Consider the following 26,966-nt stretch of genomic DNA (forward strand, 5'->3'; position numbering starts at 1 on the left):
CCTGGCCAAATCAAATCAAGTTTATTTGTACAGCGCTTTTAACAATAAACATTGTCGCAAAGCAGCTTTACAGAATTTGAACGACTTAAAACATGAGCTAATTTTATCCCTAATCTATCCCCAATGAGCAAGCCTGTGGCGACGGTGGCAAGGAAAAACTCCCTCAGACGACATGAGGAAGAAACCTCGAGAGGAACCAGACTCAAAAGGGAACCCATCCTCATTTGGGCAACAACAGACAGCCTGACTATAATATTAACAGTTTTAACAGGTATAACCCTCAACTGTCCTCATGGGGCCGTCTTTCACAGGAGTGGGGCGATAAAACTCCGACCAGACACAGGGCACCAGGATGGATCAAGCAGGTCCGAGGGGCAGAAGAGGCCAGCATCTCAATCCCAGGATCAACATGTAACTCAGAGGGACAGATGGGGGGGGGGGGGGGGGAAGAGAGAAAGAAAACATGTTGTTAGGTATGCCCTAAAAATGACAAGTATTAAATCTGTGTGGTAGGCTCGCAGAGACGAGAGTCTTTACATCAGGCATGACACACAATGGCATGTTAATATGGTAAAAAAAATATATCATGACCTGCTCTGGCTGGATGCTTGATTGGGTGATGGGAGCACACTCCTCAGCAATGATGAGATGCAGATGGGACCCTTAGGCCTGGCCAAGACAATTCAGTTACATTTCACCGGGTCTGGGACATGCGACAGAATGTCTGACGGCCGATTCCCTGCAGGCTACGATAGCCAGTCGAGGTCCCCACCGTCTCCACCAAAAGATTTCCTGTTGACTCCATGTAACTCAGAGGGACAGATTTGGAGTGGGGGGGGGAGAGAAAGAAAACACAGGTGGTTAGGTATGCCCAATGTCACCTGAATAAGTAGGAACAGTATAGATATTGCACCGAGTACAAGCAGGGACTCCGGCAACTAACTATGACAGCATAACTAAAAGGAGAGAGCCAGAAGGTAACACAGGCATGAGGGAGCCCCGGGACATAAAGCAGCCAGCCACTGCACCGTCAACAAACTCGAGTGAGCAAGCGAGTGGGGACTGACAGCATCCATACATCCCAGTTTACCAAAACACTCTATGTCTGAGGACCCTCCAGATCTACTCCTTTACCTCATAAACACCATTAATAAAAGGCTTGACTAAACAGATATGTTTTCAGCCTAGACTTAAATGCTGAGACTGTGTCTGATTCCCGAACATTACTTGGAAGGCTGTTCCATAACAGTGGGGCTTTGTAAGAAAAAGCTCTGCCCCCTGATGTAGCCTTCACTATACGAGGTACCAGCAGATAGCCTGCACCTTTTAATCTAAGTAGGCGTGGCGGGTCATAGAGGAGCAGAAGTTCACTCAGGTACTGTGGTGCGAGACCATTTAGTGCTTTAAAGGTCAATAGTAGTATTTTATAATCAATACGAAATTTGATTGGGAGCCAATGCAGTGTGGATAAGACAGGCGTGATGTGGTCATATTTTCTAGTTCTAGTAAGGACTCTTGTTGCAGCATTTTGAACTAACTGGAGCTTGTTTATGCACTTATTGGAACATCCAGACAGTAAGGCATTACAATAATCCAACCTGGAGGTAACGAAAGCATGGACTAGTTTTTCTGCATCATGCAATGACATTAAATTTCTTATCTTTGCAATATTTCTGAGATGAAAGAAAGCTATCCGGGTGATGTTATCAATGTGAGTTTCGAATGAAAGACTGGGGTCAATAATCACTCCGAGGTCTTTTACTGCTGCACGTGAAGAAACAGAAAGGCCATCCAGAGTTACTGTGTAATCAGAAAACTTACTTCTAGCTGTATGTGGTCCTAGCACAAGTACTTCAGTCTTGTCAGAGTTAAGCAGAAGGAAATTTATAAGCATCCAGTGTTTAATGTCCTTAACACATTCCTCAATTTTATTAAGCTGGTGTCTCTCATCAGGTTTTGCAGAGACATACAACTGTGTGTCATCAGCATAACAGTGGAAACTAATACAATGTTTACGAATAATATCGCCCAGAGGTAACATGTATAGAGAAAAAAGCAGTGGACCCAAGACAGAACCTTGTGGAACACCAAACTTTACCTCGGTACGTCTAGAAATATCACCATTTATATCAACATACTGATAACGATCAGTTAGATAAGACCTGAGCCAGGAGAGGGCCATTCCCTTAACTCCCACAACATTTTCTAGTCTATCCAGAAGAATGGAATGATCAATGGTATCAAATGCTGCACTAAGGTCAAGCAACACAAGTAGCGAGACACAGCCCTGATCAGACGCCAACAGTAGGTCGTTTACTACTTTAACCAGTGCTGTCTCTGTGCTATGATGAGGTCTAAATCCTGACTGATACATTTCATGGATGTTATTCCTATGTAAATATGAGCATAACTGCTGTGCCACAGCTTTTTCAAGGATCTTGGAGATAAAGGGGAGGTTTGATATTGGCTGATAATTAGACAGCTGACAGGGATCAAGGTCAGGTTTTTTAATCAGGGGTTTGATAACTGCTAGTTTAAAGGATTTGGGTACATAGCCAATCATAAGAGAAGAATTTATTATTTTTAGAAGCGGTTCAATTACTCCAGGCATTATCTGTTTGAATAGATGTGTCGGTAAGGGATCTAGTACGCAAGTTGAGGCTTTTGATGTAGAGATTAATGAAAGTAATTCAGTTTCTTTTAGGGGAGTAAAACATTCTAACTGATGATCTGATACAGTTATATTGTTAACTACAAGGTCACTTTCATTGTCTAACCTTAAATTAGTAGTTTGAATTTTTTGTCGGATATTCTCAATTTTGTCATTAAAAAAATTCATGAAGTCGTTGCTACTACATACTGCAGGTGTGCATCTGTCTATAGTGGACTTATTCCTGGTTAATTTTGCTACAGTATTAAATAGGAATCTAGGATTATTTTTGTTATCTTCTATTAGGGAGGAGAGATATGTTGATCTCGCAGCACTAAGAGCTTTTCTATACTTCAGGAAGCTCTCCTTCCACGTATGTTCTCCTGCCAAATATGTTGCGTCAAGGTTCACCCTGTCGTAGTGCAAGAACATAATTGATATCTTTCAAGTTTCAGCTCACCTTCCTATGAGCAATGCTCTTCACCTTCAGCTGCTCTGATTTTGCTTGAATTTCTTTTCTCTCAAGTTTGTGAATTGCTTTGGATAAAAAGCATCAAATAAAATTTTAAGTTGAGCTAATCATTTAGGAAAATAGAAAGCTGGAGGTTCTGCGTAATTATATCAAAAGGCAGAGCCTGAGGAGGAAGGGCATTACTGGCTAATGCTGCCAATTCCCCCTTAGCAGAGGATTACACTATTGCCTGTAAGTGGGGAAAAAAGGAGCAGGAAACCGAATGGCCTCTGAAAAATGCACCACAAATACAACCTCAAATCAGAAAAAATTGGGATGATCTGTTGAAATTGAAATTAAAAACAGAAAACAATGATGGTAAATAATATTTGACCTGTATTGCACTCAAAACAATATGATGTTTTGCCTCATGAATTTTATAGGTTTTTTTTAAACAAACGTATTTCAATTTTGATTCCTGCAACACATTAAAAAAAGCATTTGCCACTTTGTAACGTTGCCATTCCTTTTCACAACACTTAAAAGATGTTTAGGGACTAAAGACACCAAACTGGTATAACCAGCTGACAACAACGGATAAAATCTGCTCTGTGTTTCAGGTGTTATTTTGTCCCATTCTTCCTGCAAACAGGTCTTAAGGTGTGCAACAGTATGTGGACATTGTCATTTTTCTTTTTAAATTTCTCCACACATTCTCTATTGGGGACAGAGTGGACAGTCATGTCTTTTTAATGTGTGCAGAATGTGGTTTTGCATTGTCTTTTTGAAATATCCCTGGTGAAAATGTCATCTTGAAGGCAGCATATATTGTTCCAAAATCTCATGCTAATACTAATGCTGCCATCACAGAAGTTCCTTTTGCCAAGGGCACTGACACAACCCCAGTGAGATACTACCCTTACAAAGTTACTCAGAATCTTGTACTCAAAATTTTAACTTTTATGTAAGAATAGTTGTATTGTTAATTACTAAATTTGTATAGACTTATTATAAACATAGTATAAAAAATAGCCATTGTTTCATGAGTGTTATTATAGTACCTATATGAGTACTAGTAAGCTGTAACCAACTGGAACATCCTTGTCCCCCATACGTTTTTCTAGACATGGAATTGATCTGTGTGTACTACTGTTTTCTTGGGTACATGTTTTTCTTGTAAATGATATTCAATTTGTAGTGTAATTAGCAACGAATGGCTAGTGCGATTTGGCCTTTGAAGATCACAAAAATGTGCCTGGAAATAGCCGAGAAGCCATCTCCAGGCATCTAAAGCCCTTCAGTTTCTGGGACCCTAAGGTGGGCCCCAGACCCCCAGAAGCATTGTACCAGTCATTGTACAGGCTGAAATTTGGACAGACAGACAGACAGACATTTCAGACTTGTCTGTCCTGTGACAGTCTACTTAAAATTCCTTATTTCCCACAGTTATATCATACACAGTAGAGGGTGAAATATCCAAATCCTTTCATATCTTTCTTTGAAGAACATTGTTTTTAAACATTTCAATATTTTTCTCATGCATTTGTTCACTGGAGATCCTCAGCCCATCTTTGCTCCTCAAAGACTAGGCCTTTCCTTGATACTGATTTTGTACCAAATCATGATTACAATCACCTGTTGACATCATTATTTAATTGTTATACCTATATAGAGGTATGACATATATAGGTACTATAATAACACTCATGAAACAATGGCTATTTTTTATATTTACTAGCCCTAAAATGCCCGTCCTAACTTTGAAATGTGTCGCAGACCTAAAACGCAGGAATGGACGTATATTAACAAATGAAATGAAGTTGACCAGACAAAACATAAAATATCTTGGGTTCATACTGTCTGCACTGAAATACAAGTCAGTCAATTTAGAAATCGCTGCTTTCTTTTTTATTTGCATTTTCCATACATCTCAACTTCTGACTACGGGATGTAGAAGCCTCCTTTGTATTGCGCTTTACTGACACTGGGGTGGCATGTTGCCAAAGAAAATAAAAGCCCAAATAACACAAGACGAGTGGCATACACTTTCAGAAGACAGCTGTTTAGCCAAATTAATTATTTAATCCAAATGTGTATCTGTGGATGTAAACAACCGTGATATACACTATTGGTCAATATACCTTCAAGAAGAATTGAATTCAGCCCATGTATTTGAGACTCAATTACAGTATTACAGATTTTCACAGTTACTCAGTACTAGGCAAAAGAGTAAAATATCTCATCTCTCTACAAATACAGTTTTTCTGGTAGGACAATGATATATGACGTACAGTGCTCAGCGTAAATGAGTACACCCCCTTTGAAAAGTAACATTTTAAACAATATCTCAATGAACACAATTTCCAAAATGTTGACAAGACAAAGTTTAATATAACATCTGTTTAACTTATAACATGAAAGTAAGGTTAATAATATAACTTAGATCAGAGATTCTCAAACTGTGGTACACGTACCACTAGTGGTACGCGGGCTCCATTCTAGTGGTACGCCAAAGAATTACTTAATTAAATATAAATAAAAAAATAAGTAAATAAAACGTGAAATACTGTCCATAATATCCGAATGGATGAAAATATCTTATTAACCGATGACAAGAAAATGAAAGGAGATACAAATTAAGTTAATAATTTTAAAAAGTTTGCAAGTGCTTCTGAGTAGCCATACGTAGCGTACGTACGGATTCCCGCCGGTTCCGCTGACAGACGGTTATCCGACATTGGTAGACCAGGCTGTGATGGGAAAAGGTGGAGGTGGCTTTGCTAATTATGACGGGTACGACAAAATTACTGTCGTGGCTTAAATCCGCGAATGGGAGCGTGGATCAGGAGAGAGGGAGAACTGAAGAGGACGTGTGAGAACCGAGCGCAGATGCTAACGACAGTGGCAAAACCAGCCCCAGAACTGCTAGCAAACAGCAGAAACCAGTGAGGAGGAAGTATGACGAAAAATACATAAAACTGGGATTCATTTGGAGCGGGACAGAGGAGCTGCCCAGGCCGCAGTGTGTTGTATGCGAGGACGTTCTGAGCAATGAGTCCATGAAACCATCGCATCTCAAACGGCATCTTACAACCAAACACAGCACTAAAGGACAAACCAATGGATTTTTTTTTTTTTATGAAAACGTGATGAACTGAAGCAGTCCAAGTCCACCATTCTGTCTTATGGTACACCCGTAGCCAAAGCACAGGAAGCTTCATATCGTACCAGCCTCCTGATCGCCAGAGCCGGTAAGCCGCACACAATCGGGGAACTGCAGCTATGCATAGCCTGTTTTGATTTTTTTCAAGTACATCAAGTACAGTACTTTTTTTTTTACTTAACATTTAAGAACAGTACAGTTATTTAACTTAAGTACATTTTCATTTAAAATTTAAGAACTCTTAATATTTTTTAGTACAATGTTTCTTTCACTTTTATGTGCAATTAATTTTATTTGATTCATTATTTAAGTACAGTGTTTTATTTTCCTATATTTAAACACAGTGTTACTGTTCAAAGTACTGTGTGTAATGTTACAGTAGCCAACAATATTAAATATACTTGTTAAATAAAACCGCCGCCTTGTTTTTAATGAATACTTAGGCCTACTACGCTACTGTATTTTAATGTTGGTCATTATGGTGGTACTTGGAGAGCCAAGTATTTTCTGAGGTGGTACTTGGTGAAAAAAGTTTGAGAACCACTGACTTAGATTACACATTTGGGGCGGCATGGTGGTGTAGTGGTTAGCGCTGTCGCCTCACAGCAAGAAGGTCCGGGTTCAAGCCCCGTGGCTGGCGAGGGCCTTTCTGTGCGGAGTTTGCATGTTCTCCCCGTATCCGTGTGGGTTTCCTCCGGGTGCTCCGGTTTCCCCCACAGTCCAAAGACATGCAGGTTAGGTTAACTGGTGACTCTAAATTGACTGTAGGTGCGAGTGTGAATGGTTGTCTGTGTCTATGTCGCCAGGCCATCACAGGGCTGACACTTGTCCAGGGTGTACCCCGCCTTTCGCCCGTAGTCAGCTGGGATAGGCTCCAGCTTGCCTGCGACCCTGTAGAACAGCGTAAAGCGGCTAGAGATAATGAGATGAGATTACACATTTTTTCAGTTTTACTCAAATTAGGGTGGTGCAAAAATGAGTACACCCCACAACAAAAACTACTACAGCTAGTACTTTGTATGGCCTCCATGATTTTTAATGACAGCACCAAGTCTTCTAGGCATGGAATGAACAAGTTGGCAACATTTTGCAACATCAACCTTTTTCCATTCTTCAACAATGACCTCTTTGAGTGACTGGATGCTGGATGGAGAGTGATGCTCAACTTGTCTCTTCAGAATTCCCCAAAGAAAATAATTTCTTTACACCACAAAGGTGAAGGCTACAAGATCAGCAAAGCTTTACTTATCAGTCAGAATACTGTAGCAAAAGTGGTACAAAAATTTAAGAAAGATGGAACTGCAACCATCTCACAGAGACGTCCAGGTCATCCACAGAAGTTAACACCTCAACAGGAGCATCTTCTGATGAGAAAGGTTGAAGAAAATCAGCATGCAAGTTCACTGCAGTTATCTAAAGAAGTAGAAAGCCAAACTGGGGTGACTATTTCCCGTGACACAATATGCCGTATACTGCAGAGGAATGGCATGCATGGATGCTGTCCACGAAAGAAGCCTCTCCTAAAGCCCAAGCACAAAAAAGCCCACCTAGAGTTTGCCAGGGCCCATGCTGACAAAGATGAAGACTACTGGGACTCTATACTCTGGAGTGACGAGACCAAGATAAATGCTTTTGGAACTGATGGCTTCAAAACCGTATGGCATCCCAAAGGTGAGGAATTCAAAGAAAAATGCATGGTGCCTACAGTGAAACATGGTGGTGGCAGTGTCCTTCTGTGGGGCTGCATGAGTGCTGCTGGTGTCTGAGAGCTGCATTTCACTGATGGCATCATGAATTCACAGATGTACAGTATTGCTCTGTACTGAAAGAGAAGATGCTACCATTACTCCATGCCCTTGGTCATTGTGCACTTTTCCAACATGATTAAACACACATCTAAGGCCACTGTTGGATTTCTGAAGAACAGGGTGAAAGTGATTCAGTGGCCAAGTATGTCTCCTGATCTGAACCCAATCGAACACCTATGGGGAATTCTGAAGAGACAAGTTGAGCATCAATCTCCATCCAGCATCCAGTCACTCAAAGAGGTCATTGTTGAAGAATGGAAAAAGATTGATGTTGCAAAATGTCGCCAACTTGTTCATTCCATGCCTAGAAGACTTGGTGCTGTCATTAAAAATCATGGAGGCCATACAAAGTACTAGATGTAGTAGTTTTTGTTGTGGGGTGTACTCATTTTTGCACCACCCTAATTTGAGTAAAACTGAAAAAAAATGTGTAATCCAAGTAATATTATTAACCTTACTTTCACGTTAAAAGTTAAACAGATATATTAATCTTTGTCTTGTCGACATTTTGGAAATTGTTTGTGCTCATTGAGAACTCATGTTACTTTTCAAAGGGGGTGTACTCATTTACACTGAGCACTGTATGTATCTAAAACACAGATGACTCCAACCTAGCTAACCAGGAATCCTCCATCTATTGGTAGGAATGCTCCATTAGTCATGGCGCTCTTGTCACAGAGCAGAAACAGTATGGCATGGACCACATCCTCCACTTCTATAAAAATAAAACGGCAGGTATAGTTTCATTAGATATAGTATGAAGAAGACTAGATGGCATTTTCAGGTTAACTAACACAATTTAGCTACTTATCTTAATACGCATTATGTATAATTGAAAATACAGTATATACACACCAATATCAAACACTAACCTCTCTGACACTGCTCTAAACCTATATTTTATACTACGGCTTTTTGTTGAAATCCACCCTCTTACATGATTGTTTCACAATAACCCACCAGCAAATTTGCCAATCGGGATACGTGATATCATGACGTTGGCCTTCACAGGGTCACTCCATCCTATTTTTGCCATGTCCGTCATCACCACAGTTGGGTTTACAGAATTCACTCTGATCTGCACAAATGTGACCATAAAAAAATTAAGGAAACATTAAAAAATGATCTTTGTTTCCACAATACAACAGCACTACAGGTCATTATCAAAATTCAGCCATTTTTTCATGTCCAAAATATGCACACTTGTATTAAAGTAACACTAGGTAGGAATTTTACCTTAAAATATCAGCTTCAAAATCATTTTGATGGTACATTGACATATTAGGGAGAATGGTTCATCTTCCATTTAGAGGCTGTGCCCAGTTCACCAGTTATAGTACTATGTACTGTAACTCTGGTGGGGTGTCCCTGAGACTTCTCACGAAAACTGCGTAATGCTTTATGGCACCATGGCCAGCTTCCAAAATCAGCCAGCAACGCTACCCATAAAAATAAGTTATATCAGTATTCTAAGTATGGACATCATAGCAGTTGAGGTGAAGAGACCAAAGAAGACACTGTCGGAGGAAAACAGCCAGGAGAGAAAACAAGAGAGAGTGAGCAAGAGACCAGACAAGAGTAACTCTTGGACTGGATTTTAGACAGATGCTGAGCTGGACTTCTTTCTGTTGAACTAGTAAGTAATATTACTTTCACTACCTTGCTATGTATCATGTTGTTGCATTTGCTTGATGTTCGGCTGTGTTAGCAAATTTGTTGACTCTCTTGATCATAAGCCAAGTCAGCCTATTTTGACAGACAGAGGTTGAGCTGCTTGCTACATCTCAAATTTAGTTGACTAGTTGTTCTTTGTCGGTTAGCATCCGGGATGCTGCATCCCCCAGCATTAGATATGTTGGTGTTAGTATGGTTCTGGTTGTATTAGCTTAGCATGCTACTATTCTAAAATGTGTGCTTGTATACTTGTGCAAACTTTGGGGGAAGGGGAAAAGATAGGGTGACCAGATTTCCCTAGTCTGAAACCGGGACACTTTTGCGCGCGACCATGCTCGTGCACGCACACTTTTTTTTTTTTAAGTAAACGTGACACTCAGAGAGGTGCTCTTATTTTGTTGAAGCTCACATTTATCAACATCTCACATGAAATAAAACAAACAGGCATTTTGTTATCTAGTAGCATAGTGGTATACAGATCAGTTAAATTATGGTCAGACAATAGATTTTGTAATGGCTGAGAATAGGCCAGGCTATGTCCATAGGCCAAATTTAAACTGATTTATTTCACCTGTTTGTGAGAACACCAAGAAGAATGCATATGCACATGTAGGCTATATCTCTAAAATTGTATGCACTATAGCATGAACTTAAAAAGTAGATGTGTGACCTCAACATAGCCTAGGTCAGGATCAATCTTACTAACCATTCCCCACAACTGAATGAATAAAGCAAGATGATGTGTACAAAAGTGAACACTTTAATGGAAGGTACAACAAGCTGTTCAACACAGCAATATGGCCAAACTGTCAGAATGGTATGTTAAACAGAATCCTTTTTTTTTTTATTCACCTTGTTATCCTGAGATAACGACATAATTCAGGATGTCAAGAAAACAAAACCGTTATTCCGAGATCTCGAGAAAACAAAACCGTTATTCTGAGATCTCGAGAAAACAAAACCGTTATTCCGTGATCTCGAGAAAACAAAACAATTATTTCATGATCTCAAGTAAACAGCTGAGAAATGGTTCATTCAGGTGCGCCAAGAGACTTGTGATATGCTGACTTTGGGGCTATTTCTCATTCTGTATAGACGCAACTTTGGTCATTAGAATGTCTGGAATAATCGATCACCTAATAAGGCAATATTTTGATCAGGGGTTGACACAGGGAGAGATTGCATTAAGCCTTTTATTAAGGGATAATTTCAAAATTAGTCCGCGGCACCTCCACAGAAGACTGGCCCGGCTTTGTCTCTACCGACGGAGATACAGTGATCCAGCTGAGATCATGAAATAACGGTTTTGTTTTCTCGAGATCTCGAATTAGTTGTGTTGTTTTCTCGAGATCCTGAATTAATTATGTCGTTATCTTGGGATAACAAGGTGAATAAAAAAAGATTATATGAAGGGCCTCTCGCGGCTTCCGTAAACATACACTCAAACAAAACAGCAATAAAGGAGGAGAGGGGCGACAGCCCGAGGAAAGCCCCCACAGGAGCGCACATCATTTGCAACATAGGCTACCCAACTCAGTACAAGAACAAAACACAGTGTGTGCAGTAGGCTTCGTGCGCATTGTTCTGCACCTCTCGGAGGAAGGGGTAGGTGCCCTGTAAATCTTTGGAAAAGGTACATTTTCTTTTCAGCATAATTGCTGCTAGCTGCTAGACAAAGAACATTCGCGCCAGTTAATGTTTATTTTATTGTTGCATGGCAACACGTTCTGTTGTCTGGAATAATGTGGCTAAATAAACACCCATGCCACAGGGCCAGGGGGCAGTAACCAGGAAAGTTTGTGATTCCTGTCAATTCATCAAAATAGTAAATGCAGGCATTTCTCCGCTAATGATTCCCACGCTGCTCAGTTGCGAATGTCACGAGTGGCGAAAACCGGGACATATCCGTGTCCCGACAGACTTTTGTCGGGACTCGGGACACACAACCCCAAATCGGGACTGTCTCAGTAAAACCGGGACGTCTGGTCACCCTAGGAAAAAAACCCACACCAATTCTCACATAATGGGGCATTAAACAAGTATCTGTGGGATTCAACTATTTTTATGAGAGGCCCCCAAAAAATGGAATTTGTGCCTGTTTTGTGGATGCCCACGTTCAGAATGAAATTTGTGATGTTGCACTCCAAAGTAGTAGTTAAAGGCTCATATGAAAGTAGGGACTCAGAGTTTTTCATTATTTTATTTATTTATTTTAACCTACTAATCTACTAAGTTTTAATGTAATAATTTTATTGTGGCACTTGTATATGGTGTTTTACTATCAAACAAGCTTTAGTTGGGCGGTTTCTTCTCTGTACCAACATTATTGTGGAGAGGTGCGAGTTGAGTGCCCAGGAGGGGACTCGCACCTCTCCCTTTCCCATTACCCTGCTCACCAGCAGCTAAACACAGAATTATGATACTCTACACAAAAACCCAACAGTGTCTAGACTAATTTCCTAACAGAATTGAGGCAATAAAATAATTAATAAAATAAATAAAATGATAAAAATAATTTGTTTATACTGATTGAAAGTGTCCTATAAGTCAATTTCCATTTTGCCGGTGGAGTAGAATGATAGTGTATTGCAAGGGTTAAGCTTTATTACAGCAATCTAGAGCATAACTCGAGGCATGGTGGTGCAGTGGTTAGCACGGTCGTCTCGTAGCAAGAGGTTCCAGGTTTGAACCTCACGGCCAACAGGGAAAGGGCGTGTGTGGCGTTTGCATGTTCTCCCTGTGTCTGCGTGGGTTTCCTCCAGGTGCTCTGGTTTCCCCCACAGTCCAAAAGACAAGCTAACTGGCTGCTCTAAATTGTCCATAGGTGTGAGTGTGTGTGAATGGTTGAGAGGAGAAAACCTCTATAATAATCCAGTAGAAGGTAACGGGAAACCACTACTGTAATTCTTCTCTAGAAACTTTGGTGGCTGGAAGAAAAGCCGTCAAAGCGGCCACATCACTGCAGCAATAAGCCAAATAGAGAGAGACCGCAAATGGGATTGCTGTTGGAGTATGAGAAAGCATTCATCTAAGTGATACTGGATTTACCAAGATCACATGCAGACTTTCTGAATGCAAGTGGCTATAAAGCAGCTTTTAAAAAAGAATTAGTCCATTTTTCTCCTAAAATAGTTATCATCAGGGCAGCTATGTAGTATAAACAAATGGACTTAAGCTGCAAACCTCAGACATATGAAGCAATTTTTTTTTAATTTCTGAATACAGAATCTATTTCACTCATATTAGCCAATTGTAGGCTTCTAGCACTGACTGACATAGGAGAAATTAACACCAACTTTCCTACACAGAGAGCAGGGCCAGTGATAGTAGCATTTTATGTTATGGTTAATAAAAATAGCTCCAAAAACAGATGCAAAAAAATTTCGCTTCTTAGCAAGCGAAAATATCTTCAGTGTAGTCAAATTTATTTAAGATTTCCTATTATAAGATTACAATAAACCAAACAAGATTATTAAACCAATTTCTAGACATTTTCCTTATTTCAAGCTTTAAATTTTTATACTACTGGCAGATCATTTTGCCTTTTCAAAAACAAACAAACAAATCTAATTACTAGAGTAAATTTTTTTTATATTTAGTTTAATGTAATGTTAATTTTTGCAGTGTAGTAAATTTGATTGTCTATGGGTGTATTAATGGGGTAACAGCGATTCACCTGGTATGGCGCCAGCTCCAGAGCCATCACTTTAGTCAACATGTCGAGAGCTCCTTTGGTAGCACCTTCATTAACAGTGAGAAAAGGTCATTGTCAGATACAGTATATTTAATATAATTTAAGAACAAAACAAGATGAAGAGACAGAAGGAAGTAACAGCAGTACAAGCAAAAACACATTAGCAAACTGAAAATGCAACAGCAAATCAAAAACAAAATTAAAACTACACACAAACTCCAGATGGAAAGGGTGGATCCTTATTGTTAATCACACAATTGTACAAAGTTGACAGAATATAAATTATAGCATGATATGATGATCATGTGGGGGGGGGGAGCGCGAAACAAAAGCATTAGTACATTCATTTAGGCTTGTATTTCCTTCTAATGTAAACATCCACCAGACAAACCAAAATTTGCTGTTTTTGGTTTTACTTTCAGGTTTGCACCTTTACTGTCCTGTTTCTGGTTTTGCGGTCCCATTTCTGAGCATTCCATTATGTTTTTGGTTTTGTTATTACGTTTTCTTATGTGCTATTATGTTTCTTGCTTGTTGATGTGCTTTGGATTTACAGGCCACCGTAAGTTAAAGTTCTGTGATGGTGAGCAGAAGCTTGTTTGTTCAGGACTACCACAGAGCCATGCTTCAAATAACTGTCTAATAAATGTAATTGTAGGTACAGTTGCCACCTACTGTCTAAGAACTACAACTCCCATCAACTAACTTCCGCGGTGACCTACGTCACGGCTGGGTGGGATCACCTACGTCACTTCCTCCATGATCCTATAAGTGACCCGGAAATCCGCCATTCTTCCTCTTTTGGTGCCGCGTGAATCCAACACGGACACAAGGAGACCCGCTCGTCAGAGCACCCAAGATAAAGACGTCTTTCTCGCGAGAAAAAGAATTCAGCGCGCTTTCGTTTACCATTGGCCACGGTAGAACCATTTGAGTTGCGCTCTCTCTTGGTTGAGCTACAACCGGTTTGTTTGTCTATTATAAGTAACGTTAAGACTGCCACCCAAAGCAGTTTAATTAAAAGTTAGAAGCGACCAGATTCCTTCTAACTAAATCACTGTGCACATTGTTGATCAGAGACTTTTCTTCATGAACGACAAAGCGTCAGACCAAGAAATTCTCTGCGCTTTTACAGAAACCTCCACGAGCTCTGTGAAACTTCATCTCTTCGGAACATCTCGGCGTAATCTTGCATAGGAGCAAGATACTAAGCATTTTGGGCAGAAACTAGTCTTAGGAATTAGCTTTATGAAGTAGTGTAAATCTGCCTTAATAATAATCCTTATTAAACTCAGGAACTGTTTAAATTGTGCATACTTATTTTTGAGTTCTACATGGCTCTCTGTGTTGTTTTAAAGGATAAGTCATGCATGCTCTCTTCTATCCTTACTAACATCCTTAATTTCCTTATTACACATATTTTGACCTCATCAAAATTTCAATGAATTTGGTAATGTTATAGGGAGTGGGTTAGCCACCACGGCTAATTCTTTTGTCTCATTAGCAATACGTGCCAATTCTTTGTTCAAGCCACGTGGTGACCCCCACACCTCAGATAACACACACACACACACACACACACACACACACACACACACACACACACACACACACACCTCAGATAAGATTCCAATCACACTCTCTCTCACACACACACACACAGTTTATGCTTGCTTATATGTATATATTTGCTGACTTTATTGAATGTACATCATTGTTATAATAAATTCAATTATTATTGAAACTGTGTTTGTTTGTTGCTCCCAATATTTTTGAAGCCACACAATTTCAAAGAACTCGAAAGTGTACATAAGTGCTATTGGCTGTCTATGTAATACGGTAAGTGATACATATTGCCGCATTGGTAGTGATCATTAATAATTTGGAACATACCATAATTTAGCTGTTTGGTAATTTATTTGTAAATGCCAAAATTAATGGTATGATTCAATGAGACTGATTCAATGAGTGAGTCAATGAGACTGATTCAATGGTATGATTCAATGAGACTGATTTAATGAGATTAATCACTTAAGACCAATTGCACCTACATACAATAACCTACATAATGATGTATCATAATCTGTCTCCCTACAGCAGCAGGGTTGGCCAAAGAGGCTAAAACATAGAGGCCCTGAATGAGCTCAACAAAAATTAACTTTATTACTTGTAACCTGATTGTTACCCTAAATATCATTAAACTGTACCAAGTTGCTGGTTTATTAGGACATGTCCATATTGTAGTACCTAATAAACAAAAAAAAAAAAAAAAAAAACAGTAAATAGAGCCATAAATAATCATAATCAAGTGCCCACTCATAACACTCTACAATCAACTCCAACAAGGACACACAGTGATTATAGACATAAAGTCCTATTTTATAGCAACCAAAGTTTATGTCCATTGGTCATGTGTTGTGTGTTCTGGTTTGTGTGCAGGATTGTAATGGAATTCTAGGTGATGGATGTTGTATGCATTTTGTATGTTCCTCTGAGTCAGTTTTTATGTTTTGCTTATTCCTTAGACTGATAAATAAGCAGAGGTGGGAAGTAGCAACATTCACATACTTTGTTTCTGTACTTAAGTCTGCTTCATATATTAATAAAGGTTTTTTTTTTTCTCTACCCAAAACATTAGGCTATTACATATTAAAAAAAAAATCTACTTTCCCCTCAGTGCATTTTCAAAACACAAATTATAATGCTAGTTAACATTTGAGACATTAGGAACAAAGCTATTGTTAGTTAGTCTTTGCTCATTTCCCCCCCACACAGTCCTTGATGAAATATGCACTAATTTACCATCAGTAACTAAAATCAGTGTGTGGTTTAAAGCAAACATCTTTTTCTTTTGTGAATTTTTCTTGTACATTTCTTTACAAATGTTAAGTATGAAAATCTATACTTTATAGACTTTTCAGATTTTTCTACTTTAACTTGAGTGAAGAATTTGAAGATGTACAGTACTGTGCAAAAGTCTTAGACATTTTTTTTTCATACAAACTTTGTTATAGATTTCTATTTTGACTTCTACGTTATCGGGTCAGTACAAAAACATTTTAGAGTTCCAAACGTTCGTTTTCCAGCACAAAATTGAAATCTCATTCATCTCATTATCTCTAGCCGCTTTATCCTTCTACAGGGTCACAGGCAAGCTGGAGCCTATCCCAGCTGACTACGGGTGAAAGGCCAAAATTGAAATGTTACAGAAAAAAATGTTTGTATTTGAGCAGCATAAGAGACCACTTTTCAGATTAAAAAAAGAAAACATAATGAAGGCTACTGGGTTTTGGTGCAAAATTAAGAAGCAAGTATGACAAAGTGTCCAGAAGAACTGTGGCTGGTTCTGCAAGATGCTCAGTAAAACCTACAGCTCATTTCCTTATAAAACTGCACTCATTGTACCGGAGACTACTATTTTTTTTAAAGCAAACACCAAATATTGACGGTGTTTCATTTATTATGGCTTACTGCCATTTATAGTATTTTTTTTAAATGTTGAAACATCCATCCATTATCCATAACCGTTTATCCTGTGCAGGGTCGCAGACAAGCTGGAGCCTATCCCAGCCGACTATGGGTGAGAGGCGGGGCACACCCTGGACAAGTCGCCAGACCATCGCTGGACTATGTTGAAACATTTCATTTAGTTATTTTTAAGCCATTTTTGGTCTACAGCATTTCTTTACCTGTGCCTAAGACTTTTGCATAGTACCATACATCATATTTTATCACAAGATTTATTTATATAATGGCTTGAATAAAGAATATGTATACCTGAAACATATATAGATTGTTGTGGAGGACACTTTACCTGTGATTTTTTGCCCTTTTACTTTACATAAGTGGGAAAAAAACAGCATCCCAAATCATGAAAATCACCCTTAACAAATACTCCAATGAGCATTATAATTCTAATAAAAACATTAACTTAAATGTGAGATAGCTATGCTTAGTATAATATATAGATTTAGGCACTGCCTAAAAGCGGAGCTCCCATCTGTTTCTGGGTTGTAGAATTTTCTTATATCATAGCTAGTCTCTTTTATTTCTTTACTGGCTAGCACTGGCCACTAGTGTGTATGACTGGTAATTACTAACACTGGCCAAGAAGCGGTGTGTATGACTGGTGGTAGACGTACAAACCACAAAAAAAAAAAAAAAAAAATCAACTCGATGGGTTTACCATTTTTTCTTAGGTATGGTGCGCCGCTGGGAGCTCCGCTATGAAGGTAAAAAGGGAATTAAAGTCGCTCAGAAGCCCTTCAGTAAAAAGCCTCTTTCTACTCACAGTATACGGCATGATCTTTAAAGGCACGGTGCGAAGCTTGGCTAGAGATGTTCACGATGGAGCCACCACTTCCCCTGGCTTTCATTCCTCTGGCCACAATCTATATTTAAAGTCACCAGTTACAGTCAACATATACCATTTGAATGAGTAAGTACCAATTCCTTTTTTTGTTGTTTTTCTCTTTCCTTACTTGTGCAACATGCAGGGCTGCTTTCACGTTGACATTGAAAGACCTGCAATTACAGATAAAACCTGGCAAGTCAAAATGTGCAATTTTAGAATACATATTTATATGAAAAGCATCAAAGTGAAATTGTCTTTACATATCAAAGTTGTCCTGCGTGATCTCGAGGAAGGGCTGCAGCATGGCACAACCTGCATTGTTCACTAGCAGGTCGATAGGACCCACATCCTTCAGTGCGTAGTCTGTAGCATCCCAATCCGCCAAGTCCACACACACAGGTTTAATAGAAGGACACTGCATATTAAAAAAAATTTAAATTACATTTTCACATTTGGGAATGAGCAGAAAATTAAAGTCAAGTTTCTATCAGAGAACAGTTGATAACTTCATCAAAAGTTTTAAGACTTCATGTTAAAACTATAATGAATTTCCTGGTTACATGATTTCACTTTTGACAATATAACTGTGGCAGTGGGGGTACAGTCGAGCGTGGATTTGTGAATGGAGACTGAAGCCAGGGAAGGGGAGTGGCAGAGTGATGACACTTGTTGGTAATTAGTGTGCTGCGTCTGTGTGTTTATTGCAGTGATGGAGAGCAGATAAAAGCGAGGACAGGAGTGGAGAGAAGTGCTTTTCCGAGTCAGAGTCTTGGATATGACTGCATGTGTATGTTCTAGGTTTGAACAGCTGGAAAGATATTTAGTAATGAAACATAAAAGAAAGTCTGAACCAAACCTGCCTGCCCGTATACTTCAGCATCCTCACCAGTTAGGGAAGTGTTACACTCGTGCTGAAACCCAGAATGCTGAAGGGAACCATCTCCATAAAGTCCTCCCCATTCAAGGAGCTCGTCCATGCCCTTGCCACCACCCAACAAGACCAACACCAGGCACTGGTCACAATGCAGACTGAGCAGAAGCGGCACTTTGAGGCCCTGCTGCAAGCTCAACAGGAGGACTGCCAGGCGCTCCTGCGATTCATCACATCTGCAGGTGCCCCAGTGTCAGAGTCAGCAGGCTTCCCCCATGAAGATGGGCCCACTTGCGGACCCTGAGGCCTTCCTGGAGCTCTTTGAGTGAGCCACGGAGGCATGTGGGTGGGCTGGATGAACAGAAAGTGGCCTGCCTTCTGCTGCTCTTATATGGTGAAGTGCAGCTCGTGGCCCAGCAACTGCGCACAGACAACAGGCTGGAGTATGTGGACTTTAAGTGTGCGATCCTGCAGCGAGTTGCCCACACTGCTGAGCAACACCGTCAGTGCTTCTGTGTGCTGACATTGGAGGAAGTCAGCCAGCTGTTTGCCTACAGCCAGCAGCTGTGGGACGCTTGCCAGTGGTGGTTGAGGGCAGAAGACCACAATGTTGAGGGAGTCAGTCAGTCAGTCAGTCAGTCAGTCTGTCATCGATGCAGTGGCACTAGAGCAGTTCATCGCTCGGCTGTCAAGGGGGACAGCAGAGTGGGTCCAGTGCCACTGCCTGGCATCACTGGATCGAGCTATCAAGCTGGCGGAGGACCACCTGGCAGCGGTTCCAATGGCAGGTGAACATCCTGCCTCTTCTCTCTCTCTCTCTCTCTCATTCTCTCTCTCTCCTCCTCACATCCTGCCCCCTCCCAATACCACAGAAGCGGGGCTAATTCCCCCTGCGGCCAGCTCCCTGAGCCAATGGTACCCCTTCACCCTCTTTCCCTCATGTTTGTGTCTTCCCCACAGGTGAGCGATCCTCATCCCAGCAGTGCAGAGAAGAGGCTTGGGCCAGTGTGCTGGCATTGCAGTGAGCCTGGGCACTTCCAGGACCAGTGCCAGGTGATGGAGGTGGGGGCAGTGGTCCAGATCCCCAGTGCGCCAGAAACCACCCCGATTGAGCTGGAACATATTGCATATTGGTGATTATCCAAGGGGGCACATCACACATTGGTGGATTCAGACTGTAATCAAACCTCGATTCACCATAGCTTGGTTCAAGGTGAAGCATTGGGCACAGCACATCTGGTGAAGGTTCGGTGTGTGCACAGAGATATTCACGAATACCTGCAGCTACAAGTCAAGATCCAATTTTGGGGAACAAATTATAGTGTCGAGGCAGCGGTTAGCCTGCACCTCACCCACTCACTAATTCTGGGAATGGATTGGCAGGGGTTTAGGAGCCTAATGGAGTGAGTGGTTGTGGGTGGGTCCTGCAGTAGCACATCATGGGGGGATCCCGGCGTGAAGTTGTAAGGGAAGCCATCCTAGAGCCATCTACGTAAGCTCCGTGTCATACAGTAGTAACACGGACAGCAGGGAGTGCTGGCCCTCCTCGCTCTCTCGGGAATTCCCTAATGGGTTTCTCTCTGGAGCAGATGTGAAACAACTCTTTGCAATCACACGTTCAACCAAGTGAGAGTAGTCAATGGTCAGAACCTCCTGCCAAGCGTCGCACTCTCCCATCTGCATTTTTCAATAATTAGAGATAGACTGTATTGAGTGACACAGGACACTCCAACTGGAGAGCAGATAACTCAATTATTGATTCCTAAAAGCCACAGAGAACCCCTCTTCCATGCAGCTCATTATAACCCAATGGCCGGACACCTAGGGCAGGACAAAACATTCTCCTGACTCACGGCCTGGTTCTACTGGCCACATATTGGTGGGGATGTCTGCAGGTGCTGTGCGGCATGGCGCAAATGCCAACTGGTAAATCCAGTGGCCACTCCAAAAGTGCCATTATGCCCTCTTCCCCTAACCTTCTGGCTCTCCCCTTTTAGTTATGGCGTCAGTTAGTTTTGCCGGAGTCCCTGCTTGTACTCAGTGCAATATGTATACTGTTCCTACTTATTCAGGTGACACTGGGCATACCGAACAACCTGTGTCCCCCCTAATCTGTCCCTCTGAGTTGCATGTCGGTCCTGGGATCGAGATGCTGACCTCTTCTGCTCCTCGGACCTGCCTGATCCATCCTGGTGCCCTGTGTCTGGTTAGAGTCTCATCGCATCACTCCTGTGGAGGACGGCCCCATATGAACAGTTGAAAGTCACACTTGGAAGATGCCCTGGACACTTATAGTAATGCTTTTATGGCTGAGGACTACAGTTGACTTGCTAACTTTAGGACTGCAGTTGTCATGAACAGTTTTGCACTCAAGCTTCCATCAGTGAAGAGTTTATAACATCAACGAAACTGACTTCATGTTAAAACTGTTATAGTCATGTTGTCCAAATGAGGATGGGTTCCCTTTTGAGTCTGGTTCCTCTCGAGGTTTCTTCCCCCTGCCGTCTTGCAAGTTTTTTGTGCAAGTTTATGTTTGTGCAAGTTTTTCCTTGCCACCGTCACCACAGGCTTGCTCATTGGGGATTGATTAGGGATAAAATTAGCTCATGTTTTAAGTCGTTCAAATTCTGTAAAGCTGCTTTGCAACAATGTTTATTGTTAAAAGCACTATACAAATAAACTTGACTTAACAGCAGTATAAATTGCAGTATGTAATTAAACAATGTAGCCAAACACCGTTAGGTGCAGAGTGAGAGTCCAAGTCCGGATCAGGCCTCCAGCAGAACTTTTACAGCCCTGGGGAAGAAGCTATTTTGGTGTCTTGCTGTTCATGACTATGCCCCTAAGCCTGCCAGAGGGAAGGGTGTCAAAAAGACATTGTCCAGGGTGAATGCAATCAGTCCTAATCTTTGTGGCTCCATTTCTCAGCCTGGCAGAAAATGTCACCACACCAATAGACGTCAAAAGGCACTGAACATTAGTAGATGGTGCCAAGAACCACCCCACTGGCAAAAAGCAGGGAGTGCATGAGGACAGACATGAATGTGATGGTATTATGATTATTAATATTATTTTTTATTAGATTCTTGCTACACCACACCTGAACCATAGTGAATGTCAGAAGCATCTTACCTGGGTGAAGGAGAGAAAAACTTGGACTGTTGCTCAGTGGTCCAAAGTCCTCTTTTCAGATGAAAGTAAATTTTGCATTTCATTTGGAAATCAAGGTCCTACAGTCTGAGGAAGAGTGGAGAGGCACAGAGTCCAAGATGTTTAAAGTCCAGTGTGGAGTTTCCACAGTCTGTGATGATTTGGGGTGCCATGTCATTTGCTGGTGTTGGTCTGCTGTGTTTTATCAAGTCCACCAAGTCCAGTTCTTTCTCTCCTTAGCCTAGGTAAGACTCTTCTGATGTTGCCTCTGGTTCAGGAGTGGCTTGACATTAGGAATGTCACAGTTGTAGCCCCTTTCCTGAAGACATCTGTGCATTTGCAAAATTCTTGATACACTGACACCAGCCTCAGTTCACGCCTTGTGAACTCCCAAGTTCTTGAATCAACTTTTCTTGACAATCGTCTCAAGGCTGCAGTCATCCCTGTTGCTTGTGCACCTTTTCCAGCCAGCCTTTTCAGCAATGACCTTCTATGGCAGGGGCCATCAAACTCTGGCCCGCGGGCCGACTCCGGCCCCCCAGCCCCTCTGCCCCCCACCGCTTGAACCGGCCCTATGAGACAATCCCCAAAAGTGGTCATGGCCTATTTTTTTAATTGCTTTTTGGCAAATAATAACAACATGTCTGCATCTTGTATTTTGTTGATTTTATCAATTAAAATTGATATTTAGTTATAAAATGAACTATTCATATTTTCCAAATTTTCGTCATATGCTCGTGATCAAGCAGTGACAGGCAGTGCACGCGCAGAGAACTGTCAGTGTTCAGGACAGCAAAATGGCTAGCGGTCAGCGAAAAGCTGACCGAGAGTGCAGAGTTTTTAAACAGTGGACCACCGATTATTTTTTAGTTCAGTGTAAGGACCGTGCAGTTTGTCTTGCATGTAAAGGAAAGTGTGTCGGTTTTCAAAGAATATAATCTGCGTCGTCACTACAAAACCTGCCACAAAGAGTATGCTAGTTTGCAAGGGCAAACAATAGAAGATAGGATTCGGAGGATGAAACACGGACTGGCTGCACAACAGAATGCATTCCTTTGCCAAACCCAGATCAACCAGGCTGCTGTCTGAGCTAGCTATAAGGTAGCTCACCTACTAGCTACCCATGGAAAGCCGTTTACTGATGGGGACTTTGTTAAAGTATGCATGCTTGCTGTGGCCGAGGAGGTGTGTCCCGACAAGAAGGATGCTCTCAACACGGTGAGTCTCTCCGCACCTACTATGACCAGGCAAACCGAAGATTTGGGGGACAACAACGTGTATGACCAGCTGAATGAGAAAGCGTCAGAATTCGAGTTTTTTTGCTTTGGCCATGGATGAGAGCAATGACGTGCAGGACACAGCACAACTGCTGTGATCTATTGCTCATATTATTATAATTTCACTGTTTTTTAAAATGTATTTATTTTATAGGCCTATTTATTTGACCTTTATTAAGTGCTGCACACAATTATTATTATTATTATTATTATTATTATTATTATTATTAATGATATCAACAGGCCTACTTACAATTTATAATTTTCCACTCACCTTTGCCAGTGTCAATCACCTCAACTAGGCAGATGTTTCTTACCTTGACAGCTTTGATGTTATTTTTATTAGAAAATAAATAAATGGAATATCTGTGGTATTTCAAATTAAAACAAAGTGTGAAGACTCGATTACTACTTTTGCAAACCACTAGTAAAGATAAACAAATATGTGCCAGGAATCAAGTGTTGATATAGTAGTGGGGATATAGTAGTGGGGATGGCTGTGCCAGGCTAGTAATCTCTACTACACAATGAGGCCTGCTGGTGGTCATATTTGTCTGGGTCATACAATTCTGTGTTATATAGCTGACCCGACCCCCCATCACAGTCAGGAACGACAATGTGGCCCCCAGAGAAAAAAGTTTGGTGACCCCTGTTCTATGGCTTACCCTCCTTGTGGAGGGTGTCGATGATCATCTTCTAGACAACTGAAAAGTCAGCAGTCTTCCATGATTGTGACTGCGTGTACTGAACTAGATTGAGAGATACACAGTATTTATACTGTTTTACTCAAACTTGAAATGAAATATTCAAATATTTTGAGAGATTGCATTTCTGATTTTCATGAGCTATAAGCCATAATCAAAATTAACACAAAAAAGCCTTGCAATTTCACTTTATATGTAATGAATATAAAATATTTGAAAGTTTACCTTTTTGAATTAAATTACAAAAAATATTTAACAATATTCCAATATTTTGAGATGCACTAATATATGTGACAAATAAAGGCTTCTAATTCTAAAAATCTAATCAGACATTTTCTGTAACCATGCGATTTTAACTGGCAACAAAATATGCGAATCAACAGCCTTCACTTTTATGAAGTTTAAATTTCACTCAGCTGAATAATGTATAAGCAGTACTGACACAGATACTAGTAAACAATGTTCGTTGTGATAGCAACGTGATTCATGTTGCCTAAAAAGTTCGCCTTTCTCAGTGAATAAAAACAAACAAAAGCATGACACATAAAATGAACAAATGATTGGGCTTATTTTTACACCCAAACACTTCTCACTCGAGCATTTCAGGGTTGTGTCCATGAGATCCTCTAGTCTCGGTAAGTCATGTGGGATGTAGGTGACGTCACAATTAGTACTCAGAGCATGATATTTGAACCTTGGAGAGAGCAGGACATCAGCACCCAGGGACATTGTTGCTCTTTTAAAATAAAATCTGTACACAGTATCCAGGTACAAATATGAACAAGTGAATACCCAAACATGTTTTGTATGGATATTATCTGTCAGTATAAAGGAGTTTACTGATTGGGTATTGTTGGCTTTAAGACACACAGAGAAACAGATTCTGCCAGTTGCACAATGGCAGAAAGGAAATGAAGCATTGTTGAACAGTCCTGAACCTGTTTATGTAAAGCCAAATAACTCCTGAAAAGGTTACTGAAGTAAATATTTGTTGGACATTCTTGAACCCAAGTTGTATAATGGCTGTTAAGAATTAAAACAAAATATAAGTCTGATCTTTTATAGTTTTTTTTTTCCATACTAGTGTCAAAAGCTTCCATGTACAACTTTTGAAAACTCAAAGATTTTTTGTTTTTGTACACAAGAAGACTTCTTAAAGTATCAGTATCAGGATAGTAGTCTTAGTATTACAGCGGCGGGTATAATCATGGACTGTCGATAATTGTCGACCCCTTTTCAGATGTACCAATAAAAAACAATTTTACAAGGGTGAATTTCAATTACAACAGTTATTATTGGTTAATTAATCAACCGGAAGAGCCCCCCCACACACACCTTGCCCTTTGATCTTGTCGTCTGATGACACAGCTCATTAACGGAGATGGAATTTTTTTTAGCTCGATCAGCAATTTGAGGAAAACCCAGATGTCATCATCGCAGGTACGCATGGTGGAAAGATCATGGGCATGTTTTTACTTATCAAATTCACCGATATTTTATGATATCCTTGTCGAAACCTACTTTGTTTCTTACTCTTTCATTTGACAGTTGCCATTTTGTATCTAATGCATGTTTGAGAAGTCATGTGAGGTGTTGATAATAGTGCACTTTCACTGGTGTTCACCATTATTGACACCCTGTGGAATTAAGTGACATTTACAACTGTTATGTATTGATCTTTGTGTAACATTGTTGAAGTAGATGAAGTACTTTAAAAAAAATAAAAGTGCTGTGATTTATAATAATTTTTTCTGATTCATAACAGAATGGAATGCTTCCTACTGCAATAAATAGAATTAGACAATAATTAAATTCCTCGCATAAAAAAATTTACATGCTTGAAATATTCAGATTTTTCTATTCCATTCAGAATTTTTTTTTTTTTGCAGTTTGTTGTAAATATCTACCACATATTTTAATATAAGACATTTTATATTTTTAGATGTAAAAACAGTTTTGGTTCAAGGAATGACATGCAACCTTTGACCTGGAATTTCATGTGGTTACAATGTCAATTGCCTGTGGATATTTATTGGTAAACTACAAAACTAGAAATTAATACAAACAACAACAACAACAACAACAACGAATGCTTAACAAAATGCAATCTAAAAATACTTGGAAAGTGAAACAAAGATTTTCTGACACAGGTTAAACATTATCAGTTTACAAACATTAGAATTACTTCCTCATTTACGTAAGCACCAGTGATATATTTATCTCATCTCATTATCTCTAGCCGCTTTATCCTTCTACAGGGTTGCAGGCAAGCTGGAGCCTATCCCAGCTGACTACGGGCAAAAGGCGGGGTACACCCTGGACAAGTCGCCAGGTCATCACAGGGCTGACACATAGACACAGACAACCATTCACACTCACATTCACACCTACGGTCAATTTAGAGTCACCAGTTAACCTAACCTGCATGTCTTTGGACTGTGGGGGAAACCGGAGCACCCGGAGGAAACCCACGCGGACACGGGGAGAACATGCAAACTCCACACAGAAAGGCCCTCGCCGGCCCCGGAGCTCGAACCCAGGACCTTCTTGCTGTGAGGCGACAGCGCTAACCACTACACCACCGTGCCGCCCTGATATATTTATATAAAAGATATTTTGTACTAAATACAAATCTGTGTAAAACAATTTTTAAATAAAAACTATGTTTTGTTAACTTAATACCACATACTGATATTTTTTTTTAAATAAAATCATCTGGATGTCAATAGTTGTGGAACGGTGTCAATAATTGTGGAATGGTGTCATGTGATCTGATACCCTAAGTAATCAGGAATCAACTAATTCCCCCCAGTGGAAGTTTGAGCAGTTATTTATGCACAATTTACGGACTGAAAGTCTTTTCTACTTTTGCAATGGCCAAAAGATCGTTAAGGTGTCAATAATTGTAGCCGCCGCGCTACTTGGTATCGGATCAAAAGGAAATTCAATGGTATCGCCCATCCCTAACATAAAAGTCTCATATCATCTCTAGCCGGTTTATCCTGTTCTACAGGGTCGCAGGCAAGCTGGAGCCTATCCCAGCTGACTACGGGCGAAAAGCGGGGTACACCCTGGACAAGTCGCCAGGTCATCACAGGGCTGACACAGAGACAACCATTCACACTCACATCTACGGTCAATTTAGAGTCACCAGTTAACCTTGTGGGGGA

At 40.5% G+C, this 26,966-nt stretch overlaps 1 protein-coding gene across 2 annotated transcripts in view; it reads right to left on the reverse strand.

Annotated features, from left to right (window-relative positions):
• Positions 1 to 26,966, reverse strand: part of dcxr (dicarbonyl/L-xylulose reductase) — a 27,955-nt gene continuing 989 nt past the window's right edge. The window contains exons 3-8 of one of the 2 annotated variants that reach the window (XM_060939440.1): positions 18,055 to 18,209; positions 17,922 to 17,964; positions 17,732 to 17,831; positions 13,423 to 13,487; positions 9,033 to 9,150; positions 1 to 809 (exon numbers count right to left, since the gene is read on the reverse strand). In XM_060939440.1, coding sequence (XP_060795423.1) covers positions 688 to 809; positions 9,033 to 9,150; positions 13,423 to 13,487; positions 17,732 to 17,831; positions 17,922 to 17,964; positions 18,055 to 18,209 — 603 coding nt within the window. In that variant the 3' untranslated portion in view covers positions 1 to 687. Of the gene's footprint in view, positions 810 to 8,629; positions 8,788 to 9,032; positions 9,151 to 13,422; positions 13,488 to 17,731; positions 17,832 to 17,921; positions 17,965 to 18,054; positions 18,210 to 26,966 lie in introns of those variants that run through there. The other variant, XM_060939441.1, reaches the window with a different exon arrangement.

Source organism: Neoarius graeffei, chromosome 14 (genome assembly GCF_027579695.1).
Source record: "Neoarius graeffei isolate fNeoGra1 chromosome 14, fNeoGra1.pri, whole genome shotgun sequence".
In the NCBI taxonomy this organism is placed as follows: Eukaryota; Metazoa; Chordata; class Actinopteri; order Siluriformes; family Ariidae; genus Neoarius; species Neoarius graeffei.